At 41.5% G+C, this 12,477-nt stretch overlaps 1 protein-coding gene across 4 annotated transcripts in view; it reads right to left on the reverse strand.

The window, feature by feature from the left end:
• Window positions 1–6,987: 6,987 nt before the first annotated feature.
• Window positions 6,988–12,477, reverse strand: part of GRM1 (glutamate metabotropic receptor 1) — a 325,790-nt gene continuing 320,300 nt past the window's right edge. For 2 of the 4 annotated variants that reach the window (XR_005649479.1, XR_005649480.1), the window contains 2 exons: window positions 7,643–8,016; window positions 6,988–7,597 (listed from right to left, as the gene is read on the reverse strand). Coding sequence is in view for 1 of the 4 variants with exons in the window: in XM_039846960.1 (XP_039702894.1) it covers window positions 7,076–8,051 (976 nt within the window). In the remaining 3 variants the exon portion in view is untranslated. Of the gene's footprint in view, window positions 8,052–12,477 lie in introns of all 4 variants that reach the window. The other 2 variants (XM_039846960.1, XM_039846961.1) reach the window with 2 other exon arrangements.

Consider the following 12,477-nt stretch of genomic DNA (forward strand, 5'->3'; position numbering starts at 1 on the left):
TCCTCTGTTTCAGCTTCTGCTTTGTGATGTGTTTTGACTGTTGCCTGCAGTTGCTTTACTCGTTCCGTTGGATGATCCCTGCATCTCTCCACAGCCATCTCTCCACATCAATTCCTGGCTTGGACTGTCCATGTGGTGGCACTGACCCATCCTTGACCTCTAACATCCTTTGAAGCTCAGTACTACCTACTCCTGATCTCTGCTTTGGTGTCGCCTGCATCAAATTTTACTACATTGCTATAGGTCACGCTTCTGCCTACCTGTCCCCAAACAGGAGTTCTGACTCTCATGATATACAGATATACAATGTTTATTTTTTCTGCATCCTTCCAAGGAGAGCCCTGCCCCTTCTTGTGGCTTATTTTAAATTTTAGATATGGGGTGCGGGGGTGGCAGTAGGATCTGGACAACCTGTTAGGTCCCTAGAGATCCCTTTGTGCCTTTGAGCCACACAGCCTCCCCCACTGCTGTGTGCACTAGGCTCTCATGGACGCCATTACACCCCCACTCACCCCATCCCTGCTGCTGATTCTTGCCCAGAGTCCATTCTCCTCTCTCATGACTTCATTTGTTTTCTCTTTCAGGCCATCTATTTTCCCTCCTCATGATTCGGCTTCCACATGGACCTCCCCTTCTATCAGCTATTAGTCTCTTTGGTTGATGCTAGAAGCCCTTGCCCTCACTTCAAGCCTTTCAATATACCTTTGCCTTGCCTTCGACAGCTTTTTGTTTCCTTACTTTTATCTGTATTGGTATCTATCTGTATCTGTGCATATCTATGTTATTATCTCTCTTTCAATCTATCATCTAGCTCTCTGTCTCCGAATCATATATGTAGCAGAGACTGTTGGTGCCCTGCCACCTCCTGACACACACTTTCCCCTTGGGTTCCCACTGCCAGCCTCCGCAATTCTTTACCCAAAGGCTTTCTCTGGAAATCAGAGCCTGCATAGGAGACACACCAAGTAATGGGGATCAACATGCACTTGCCTCCCCAGCAGCCCTCTGCCGTGACGGGAATTGGTGATTGAATGCTCCTAACACCCTTGCCCTTTGGGGAGTAGGGACAATTACGGGGCAAGTTCTCCACTGTGTCTCAGGGTCTCCAGTGGGACTGAGTCCCACGATGGCAACCTGCACAGTAACGCACCCATAACGGCTGTATTGCTTGCTGCCTCACTCCCCCACCCTCCTGTTGGTGCTTCCGGGGATCCCTTCTGTAATATACACAACCTGCAATCGAATACTCCTCTCAGGGTCTGTTTCTGGGGAAACCCAACTTAACAAAAGGGTCACATTCATATTTATTTCTTGCAGCTCATATGAAGATGGCTTAAGGGTTATTATTGGCTCTGAGCGAAATGTGAACTCAAAATGTGAGAAGACTGTTAACAAAATTAACATCTTTAGGCAGCGCTGCTGGAATAATGCTTAAAGAGTCAAATTATTTGTGTGGTTTTATGTCTAATTCTGGATAACGCTTTAAAAAAATATTCAAAAATTGAAATATTGACTATGGCCCGATTAGAGGTTTAGGAACCTAATAACAGATAACGTTTAAAGGAAGTGAAGCTTTGTGGCTGGGAGAATGAACAGCATATTCAAGTGGCTGAAGGGAAGTTGTGTGCACAGAGGACTAAATTTGTTCAATCTTTTAGCAGAAGGCAGAACTCTGATTGGGCAAAAGTAAGAAAATGGTAAATTTTGGCCATGGAAAATTAAGAATTTTCTGACAATTTGAGCTTTTCCCATCACATGCAAGGTCCTAGTCTTGAAATACTTAAACAAAGGGCAAAATCACCTAAATCCATCCCGTTCCTTAAAGTTAACCAGGTCACACATGTCAGTCTCTGTGGTTCTCTCCAAAAGCTCATCCGGTCACCAGAACTTTGCTTCTGGAATTGTATCAGGCTACCGTCTCGTCTCATGCCTTGCTGATCCTTCTCCTCAGTTTTCCTGGTTCCTCGGATTCTGGATTTGTGCCTCAGTTGTGTTCTCTGGCCAGCTGTGTGAATTAGCAAGGTAGTCTTGGACTTGTTCTTCCCAGCATCCAGGGCTGTCTGCTCTCTCCTCTTTGCACACCTGCAGGCGATGGGCCTTGTACCCCCAGCCCCTCCCCTGGCTCTACACCAGTCATCGGTGGCTTCTCACTTGGCCTTGTCTGACATGAGAAGGAGACAGGAGGAAAGAGAAAAGAATCCTAAATGGAGAGAGAACATATTTTACGTGGCTTCAAAATTTACTACTAACTCTATAATTCTATAGTTGTTTTCCTTTTGTCTTTGTTATCCTTTCTTAAGTTTCATTTCTCTTGTTTCTTCATTTATAAATATTGCTTCCCAAGCTACCCTGAGAAAATCAAGCCAGTTTTCAGTTTAATGGTGTCATCACTTCAACTCCCTAACTAGGCTTGTCCTTTCCTCCACATTCCTCAAGCCTTGGTGATTGTTTTTGCCTTTCACTTTATCTAAAGATAGATAGTTTGATACTCAAGGAAGCCCCAGCCTATGCTTTCCCCATGGATGACTTATTTGTCCTCACATAAATCAGTGCTCCGCTTTGGCAATTGTTGTCTTACCCAGAGTCCTTAGCAGAAGATGCTGTTTCCCACACCTAGTACTGCCTTGCCAGACCACTGGCTGGGCTCAGTGGACACTGGGTATTGCTACCATCTTCTGCAGGCTCGGCAGACCTGCTGCCCAGTGGGACAGCTCTCTCCGATGCCAAAAGGAGAGCTTGTTTTTCATGAAGGAAACATGTGTTCTTCCAGTTGGCAGAGTTAGGATTAGTAGGTGGAAACACAGAGCTCTGGACCCCATAAGGATCTGGAAATAAATCTTCAGAGAATCGAGCTGCAAAAACTCTGTGGTGTTGCAACACTCATTTGCTTTCTCAACAAACGTTTACTGAGCGTCTGCTTTGCCCTGAGGCTCAGAAATTAGGAAGAAAAATGGATCTCAAGCGAAAAAGGAACTTACAGTCTGTTGAGAGAAAGAGCCATGTAAATTATAATGGGGTCGGGGATGCGAGTAAAATGTGGTAACAGAAAAAAGGGAGCAGTTCTAACAGACACTAACTCCTATCAACTATCCTGGGCTCTGGGAAGAAGATGAATCACAGGCTCCACACTGGCTTAGGATGGGTGTTGAATTCCTGCCAGGCCATTTACCAGTGGAGAGAATTTGGGCAAGTCACTTCGGTGCTCTAAGATTAAATGAGAATGAATGCAAAGAACCGAGCAAAATGTCTGGCATGGAGCAGGTTAATAAAATCTCGCTCCCCCGTTCTCTGATTTCCCTCTCAGAGTATCCTCTGCAGAAATTTTTGGGGCAGTTACTCGTACATGATTTGTGTTATCTGGATCCCAATCCCAACCTTTCTAAACATCTTCCTTATAGTGATGTTTCTGGACTGTCCAGGTGGACGCCCTAATGATTTACCGTGATACACAGGTGTATCTTCGGACTACACGCTTGAAACATTTTCATTTTTCTTCTTTTCTTCTCTTTCCTTTGTCTCTCATTTTCTCTTCTATGACTTTTCCTTCTGAGACACCAATCTCTCCTTTCATAATTTCTTATTCTATTTTCTGGGCCTAATGAAGAATCCCCTGGTGTCTTGGAACCCTGAGTCTGATCATTTATTCAACATCAGCCTTCCTCTATAGAGCTTCCTCCTACCATCTAAACACATCACGATCTCATGGATTTGGCCCTTGTACTACCCTGTTCTCTCTTTGAGTGACAGTTGGTGGATAGATGCTTAACTGTGCAGGCATCTTATGGCAAAAGATGTGAATAACAGAGGCTCCCTTGTTTTGAAGACCGGCGAAGTCTCCATTGAAATGTAAGAGAATCACGCTTGGGATGAGCGAGAGGATATCAGCAAGGTAAGAAACCTGGTCTCCTAGAGTGTGAGCCAAGGAGAGAAAAGTCTTGTAGAGCACAGATAAAACAAATATGGGGGCTTTTAGATGCCATTGTCTCCAGAACTCTGCTGAAGATCCGGAAGTTTGTCAAGCCTCATGCATTCCATGAAAAAGACTAATGACAGTGTTGCCATGGCACTGAAAATTTTAACTTTGGATTTCATTTTAAACTGTTAAAGCTTAAGTTACTGCCTTCCTCAGAATCAAACTGTGCTCTAATTTGTCATCTTTCTGGTCCACAGATTTTGTATGGTGCTCTCAACTTTCACTTAGAAGACAGGTTCTGAGCAAAATCAAACCATTGGAATTCTTTCTATTTCTAATAATGTAACTCTTACGAAGTATAGAGAAGGAACATACACATTTAATAAATAGAAAATGTTTATTATACAGCACTTTCAAGATTATTTGACAAAAAGCAGTAACAAGCCAAAGGAAAACATTTCTACAAGAAGCTAAACAACGTGTATAAGCACATACATTAAGGTGAAGAGTTTCTGCCCTTTTGGTATAGAATATGTATGCGTCCATTTCCAATTTTGAACAATTATGATATAAGAGCTAGTACTCTATTGTAGTCAGGAAAACTTGTAATCATGATAAGAGGAGGCATTCAGAGTAATAATGTAACCACTGTTGAAGGTATTCACCAAACGTCTCAAAAACCTCAGAACAAACTGACATATTATCTAAATAGGAGAAGCAGTTTTCCTGATCTATTTTTACTTTCAAAAAATCCAAATGCACAAGTCCTGTGATATAAAGGACATATGTTAGTGGCATCAAGATAAAAAAAACAAAACAAAACAAAACATGCTTTCTCTTGCTAGTTTACCCATTAGTAGACCACCTATTAAGCATTGAAACCATCCATATTCTTCATTCCGTTTCATTACAATAAAAATATGGAACTAAAATTAATGTTTCAGTCGTGAGATCTTTCTATCAAAAGTGTTATAAAATAATTTTTAAAGGAAAGGCAGTCCATTCTTGGTATGGAACTGACTAAACTTGGCAATAGACTATGGCGTGATAGGAGAAACGTGAGTCTCAGACATTGGGGTTGATATAAAATTCTGAACAAATGATGTGGTGGATATTTCAAGATTCTACGATGATTGTGAGCTGAGAAAGCAGCAGCTTCAGCAAAGGGGGCATCTTAAAATATGACCGAACATAAAGCATAAACGAAGATACTTAAGGGGATAAGATTTATTCTACAAATAATAGAAGAAATCAAAACAGCAAGAAAAAGCTCTTTTATTAGTGGTAAAAAGGAGAAAGCAAACATGAAACAACTGGATTGCACATACATGGATATTGTACACAGCAAATAACAAAAATATGAAGAAAAATTATGACAATAAAATATAGGAACAAAGGTCCACGGAAGTAAAAATTAAAAGAAAGCAAAAGTGATGAATAAATAATTTGAGAACTTATGAGCATTCTTAGAAGTTAGTATATGCTTTAAGCCTATAAAGCTCAAGTAGCTGTGGAAAATGTTTTTAAAAATCTAAAGTAACCTGGAATCATCTAAATGCTGTCATTTCAGTCTTATGTTTTAATAATGACATGTGCAAGTTTATAAAACGTAGCTTTTTAATTGTTACCCACAGTTTTTTTGAACTTTCAATATAACAAGTTTTCAAACCTGAAACTTCGTTAATAACATATTCCCACATCATAAAATATCTGAAAAATAAGTTCCCTCTTAGAAGAGGAAGGATCATCTGAAAAACATTGCACCACAACACTCAAACCTTCAAAGAGCTCCTGTAGATATTGGTGACAATGGTGTATAAACACTATAGAAACATAAACATATCTATATTGTATTGGAAAGACAATTTTCTAGTTGCAGCTAGATTGACATTACATTGCACAAATTTTATTATCACGTGTATACAAGAACACAGGAACACATTCACTCACTAGTTACAGGGACTTCTGTAACAATAGGAAAGAATTATTTGTCATTAAACATTTAATTTGCCAATAATAGTTGCTATGAGTACACCATTAAATTCAAAGATGGAGTTGTTTCTGTAGTACATAGGAGAAACATTGGCACCAAATACACATACTGCATCTTAGAAGTTCAACTGGTAAGTATTGTTTGCTACAGTAAATGGAAGGTAACGATTTTGCCACATTGTTTGTTTGTTCTCTTTAACTGAAGGGCAAAGGTGAGCCCCCTTGGCACAAACACAAGTTGATCCACAAAAGGTCTTCAGCCACTCTTAAAACAATCTCTTGTTCTAAACTTTCCCCAAAATTATTGATAACTGAATGTCAAATATGGAAGCTGATTGTGCTGACTGATTTTGTTCCAGGCTCCGTGCTTGTATATTATTGTCTTGCTTCTCATTCCGTCCTCCCTTAGCACTCCCAATGAAGCACTTTTTGGTGATGATTTTGCTCTTATTCCTGTTTTCCTAAACAGAGAGAAATCATGAAGCAGCAGGCTGTCCATGCAGCTTTCTCCACGTGTGACAAGAAGGCTGGCACCGGATCGGGTGCAGAGGGTGAAGAGAGGTCCCTAACTGGGCCAGTTTGAGAGTCTACTGAAGACTAGGAGTCTGTGGGCCCAGGAGGAAGCCCAGCTACGGAGAAATGAGCTGCTATCGCATCATCTGTTCCCTGGATGGTTCCATGCCCGCCCTTCCTTCACCCACCTGCTCTGTCCAGTCTCCACCAGGTCCACAAGGAGTACCACGAATACCAAGAGGTGAACTCATGATTCAATGGGCTGGTCCTCGTGTGCTGCCCCTTTTCAAACTGACCAAGTGTATGTGGGCACGTATATCTATGCACGAGCGTCCAAAAGAGATTATTTTTGTCGATTTCACTTTATTGATTTATTTTTGTGATAAAAGTTCTATACTCTATGGGATTGTGCTTTGTCAGAACTTCCTTTCTTCCCAGAGAAGCCTTGTCAGTCATTCAAGGATCGGAATCCTCGCCTGGATCCTTTTTGGCCTGCGGAGTACAGCGCCCTCTCGCCTCACTTGGGGCCCTGGCAGCGTCCCCTCCCCTCCGGACTCCGCCCCTCCACTCCCAGGCTTCTCCTCCCAGCTTTCTGCACATCCCAGAGGTGCTGGTGCTCCCTGACTTCTCTTGCTTTTCCATGTGGTCGCCCCCTCCCTACAGGGTGGAGGAGCTTTGCTTATAGTCCCTCAGAATGACGGAGGCGTAGGTCACGTTGGGAGGGGTGCAGAGCACCGACTCGGACACGGGGGAGCTGGGCACCGAGCTGCCCGAGGCCACCGAGTCGCGGAAAGGCGACGGAGGCGTCAGAGCAGGCGAATCCTCCGGGGCGGGTTTGCTGGCCGCCTGCGGGTCCTCCTCGTCCTCTTCCAGTTCGTCTTCCTCCGTGTTCCCTTCCCGTTCGTACAGGTACTCCTGGAGGAGCTTAAACCTCTCGCTGTCGTCCTCGTCCTCGTCCTCGTCCTCGGCTGCCGGGGACGCGGGCTCCTCCCCCAAGGTGCTCAGCTGCAGCGGGAGCATTTGCAGGTGCTGCGGGGGCGCCGGGGGCGGGTACAGGGGCCGCACCCCGTTCCCCGGAACCCCCGGGACTGCGAGCACCGCGTTGAAATCCGGGACCCCGGTGCCGAAATTGTTGACCATTCCCTGTAGCTGGTCCATTAAGGATTTTTTCTGCTGCTGCTGCTGCTGCTGCTGCTGCTGCTGCTGCTGCTGCTGCGGCAGCGCCGGCGGCGGCGGCGGCTGCTGGAGTGGAGGGGGCAAGCCCCTGGGGATGGCGGGCTCGGCCAGGAAGAGGGGGGTCTCCTCTGCGGCTAGGTGCGGCAGCAGAGGCGGTGTGCTCACCGCGGTTGGCACGCGTCGGTGCACCACCATGGAAGGGCTGCTGGGGGCGCTGAAGCCAACCGTCTGGGCATCGTCCTCCTCCACGTTGTAAAGGGTCTTGGTGCTGGTATCTGAAAAGGTCAGGCTCTTGCCGGAGCCCTGGTAACTTTTAGTGAGGGGTTTGATGACGGCTGTTTGGTTGCAGGCCGTCTCATTGGTCTTCACGTGCACAGAGAGACGGTGCCACATGTGCTGTGCCTTGGGCACCTGTCTTCCACCTGGTTCAGACCATGACACAGACTTGCCATTAGAACTATGAATAAAATAGAGATGGATTTATTTGCAGACATATCATGCACACGGGATCAAATACATATAAATCATTTTGCAAACCCAGCTCAATGCAATTTCACTGGCCTCTCCTCTGTACGCCTGTCCTCCACACTCCAAACCTCCCCTTATCACAGATTCAATGCCAAAAGTTGCAGTGACCACAGGTTGCCTCTGAAACTGCAGCCAGTGATTCGTTCCACCTCAAGACAAGGCTGGACATTCCGACCCTGAGAAAAGTCATAGCAGAGAAATGCCAGTCTGTTGTAGAAGCAGCTAAATTCATTTAGGTCTAAGATTTCACAAATTTATTACACAATCACACATGCACAATCTAAGGCAATGATAAAACTGTTGCTCAATGCGAGCCTTTGAAAAATTCTAAAATGGATGGAGGAAACAAATTAAAAGAGAAATCTTAGTAACACATGAATAAGAGAATGTAATGAGGATAGCGCTTGCCTTCCTTCGTTCTTAGTCCCTGGAACAAATTAAAACCCACATGTAAAGCTACTCTCATTGTCCTCCAGGTTATAAAATCCACCCTCTCAGTTGCCCGTTCTGATATGCAGGTATTTCCTGTCACCAGAGCAGCGTGCTCACATACATGGCATCTGTGCAGAGGAGAAAAAAAGCAGATGGTAGAAAAACCTAGACCCACGCTCCATTCAAGTGTTTCATAACTTTGATTTTCTTTTTATTTCAAAGCATTATTCCCGATACGTATAATGTATCACAATCCACATAAGGGCTCTGCTTCACATCAGCCAGCTTGTCATACTGGGAACTTTTAACCGGGTGTGTTTGAAAAGAGGTAAAACCAAGAAGCCCTGGAAAATACGATGTCCAGATCCTGCTTTAGTCCTCTGGTATAGTTTGGTGCAAATGAGACAAAATTAATATTCAGACAAAGCAGAACTTACTGAGATAAAGACCCCTCCCTGGCCTTTTCCTCATTGAGCTTTGGTGAAGAAAAATCCTAGGGCACCAGGACCCCTCCAGCCTTATCAACTTTCATCTGCATGGGATCATCATAAACCAACCAAATAGAATAGAAAAAGGAGGAAAAAAGATGAGATGTCTTGTGTGGATATACTACAAATTCTATTTTGTATGTTGTAATAACTCTGGTCTTTCAGATTTTCAGCTTATTTTCTGTATAACTTTTAGCAGATGGTGGTACCTTACCAGAGCGTACTATTAATAACAACAGTGTTAACACTTAAATCAGTATTTTTTTCCTTCTGTTTTTTTTGTTTGCTTTTTTCTGTATCCATGAAAACATCAGAGAAAGTAGCACAATAATAACACATTTGTGACATTAAAATAAATAGGAAACATGAACATTTTTTCTTAGATGTGTAAAATAGATTTCTGTATCATAGTAATTTCTTTAGAAAAATGTAGGAAATGATTAATAGTTAATATAATGCTTTATTTAGTCATTTTGAAAATATAAGAGTGAATACCTCAAAAATTATGTGAGTGTTACATTTATGATAACAATAATGTTTTGACATTTCATATTTTATCATCTTGAAAAGTGAAGTGAGTCAGATAAGTATAGATTCTTATAAAAATTCTGATATCTATTATAGAAAATTCTGGATATAAAGATTCTAAAATACATGTAACAGCTAAAATTTGATGTCATTATTTGGGGAAAAAAGTAGTTCCTCCATATATCGGATAATCTATACTGTATTTTTAACGATCTAAGAAAAATTTCATCTCCCAAAACTACTGTGTAAAAATTATTTCTTTTAAATATATGCTTAATATATTCCCTGAGACTCTATAAGTATTTGTCAATGCAAAATTACTAACTCATTATCTTCCACACTATCTTGTTAAAATACCCGACTCTCTTCCCAGTTGAGCAAACTAAAGAGCAGGATGGTGGTGATCCCAGCCAGAACAGGCAGCCAACCAGCCAGCCAAAGGCAAGACCAGAACCCACAGTTCCTACTCTGAGTTTGAAACTCTAGATGAGCTCACCTCCCACTTTCATCTTTCTCAATTTCCTCCATGCCCCACTCTACTCACACTGTTTCTCTCTTTATACATTCGGGACGCCTCTTCCAGAGAGTAGGAAACTGCCTATTTGCCTCTTGCTTTGCTTAAATATGCTTCAGTGTTTCATCCGATCACAACGACTTACATCCTCTTTCGACTACAATGGAAATTTTTTCCTTCTCCAAATACCTGCCTTTCAATGCTCATTAAGAAAATCCTTAAACTAAAAGGCTGCCTTGCATATTCATTTAGCTACATGTGTGTGTGTGTTTTAAAAAACAAGTCTCTTGAAAGCAAAAAGATATATGCACCCCTATGTTCATTGAAGCATTACTAGTAATAATCAAGATATGGAAGCAACCTAGATATCCATCAAGAGATGAATAGCTAAAGAAGACATAGTGTGTGCATATGTGTATATATACATATATGTAATGGAATATTATTCAACAATAAAAAATGAAATCTTGCCATTTGCGACAATATAGAAGGAACTAGAGGGTATTATGCTAAGTGAAATAAGTCACGTAGGAAATTGGATGATTTCACTTATATGTGGAATCTAAAAAAAGCAAAACACATGAATAAACAAAACAAAATAGAAACAGATGCACAGATATAGAGAACAAGTTGCCAAAGGGAGGGGATCAGGGGATGGGACTAAAAAAGTAAACGTGCAAAAGGTCCCAAGAGAATGAATGAATGAATGAATGAATGAATAAATAAATAAATAAATAAAGTCCCTTGAGAGGCAGCCTGCCCCTGTTTCAACCAGCAGGCTTATCCACCCCCGACAAAACACTGCCCTGTCTCTACATATAATAGCAAAAGGGGCATCCTTGTATTCCTGGGACTTACTTTACTCACTCACTTTTATGAGTTGTTTTCCTCAATGTCCAGGAGTTCTACATGGGCCTCTTTTTAAATCATGTGGTTCCATTTGTTAAAGCTATTATCAATCACCTTGCAGACAGATATAATCACAATTTAGTTCTATTTTAATTCAATACCATTTTTATTCCTGTGGTAAGAGATTTTCACCCTGACCATCAAAATTAGCAGCTTCTCTTTCCCTCAGAGTCTTGTTCTAGATTTGCTGTAAAGTATTGTTTAATTAGGAAACAGCTTTACTGTCCCAGGGCATTTATCAGATTAAGAAAATTAATTTTTTTAAGGACAAAATAAATTGCTTCTGAAAGTCCAGAGATAGTGGAGGAAATGTATCTTCTCATAGAAACTGTAGCACAGAATATAATCTTTGGTCCCTGGATTAGTTATTTCAAACTAATGGTCCTTCAATTAGTTATTTCTAACTAAATGGTCCTTAGTTTAAATGTGCAGTAAGCATTGTTTTTAGACTGAGTCAATAGTATGTCATTGTAGATTAGGCACTGCTATTCTTAAATGAATGCAAATGCTATTATAATGAAGGGTGCTCTAAGATAAAAGTGTAACTAAACTCAGAAGGTTTTTTGGTTTGTTTGTTTGTTTTGTTTTTTTGTTTTTTTGATCGAGTGGCCACTAATAAAGTATAAATACTATCATAGATTCAGGTGAAGGTTTAACAACCGTTTTGGTGTGAAAAGGGATTATCCTGTTTGCAAAGAATAGGAACCCATTGTGTGATAGTAAGAAGAGAAAAATGTATAAAATATGGAGCAGCAAACAGGAATAAACATACTATAAGAATGAAATACTGCTACAAATAAGATTTTTATTGATTCTCAGATAACTTTGATACTTTGTGTTTCAGCCACCAGTTTTTTTCCTTCTATTATTTAATTTTACTTGGTTTCTTAACCTTAAGAAAAGCAACCTGGTCTAGAAACACCACATAATTGTCACAAAGCATCCCATCCTTCTTGCTCTAACTTCAAAACAAGTATCAGGCCAATCTCATATTTGAAGATCAAATACAGTAGCATCTGAGGTAACTACCTTGGGTGGCTAAATATATTTTTTGATAATGAAACTATTAGAGGAACACCCTGTGCGCCCGGAGAGGAAGGAGAGGATGATATCCATTGATAGTATGCAGAGCTAAGCAGACCTGGGGCTGCAGTTCCAGACACAACAGTTTTGGGACCTTGCTTGCTTTGGCTTTTCTTTCATTAGATAAGTATTACCACCACCACCGCCCCCCTCCCCAAACAGAAAACACAATATTTACAGCACTTTAGAGAATAGTTGGAAGTGGGTGGTGTAAACAGATTAGTATATCTTTGGTGTTCGGAGTGATCCTGTTTTATTTGCTTCAGTAAGTACTAGTTACATCTGCAGAGTACACTGCTCTCTGCTCCAGAGAGGTCTAAAATAGGAATAACAGTGGGTGGGTGTTTCAGAACAGGAGGAAAGCATCCTGCACAAGCTGCCTGAGGGGGAAGCTTACACAA

The sequence above is a fragment of the Pteropus medius genome, unplaced genomic scaffold, assembly GCF_902729225.1.
Source record: "Pteropus medius unplaced genomic scaffold, Ma_sr-lr_union100, whole genome shotgun sequence".
In the NCBI taxonomy this organism is placed as follows: Eukaryota; Metazoa; Chordata; class Mammalia; order Chiroptera; family Pteropodidae; genus Pteropus; species Pteropus medius.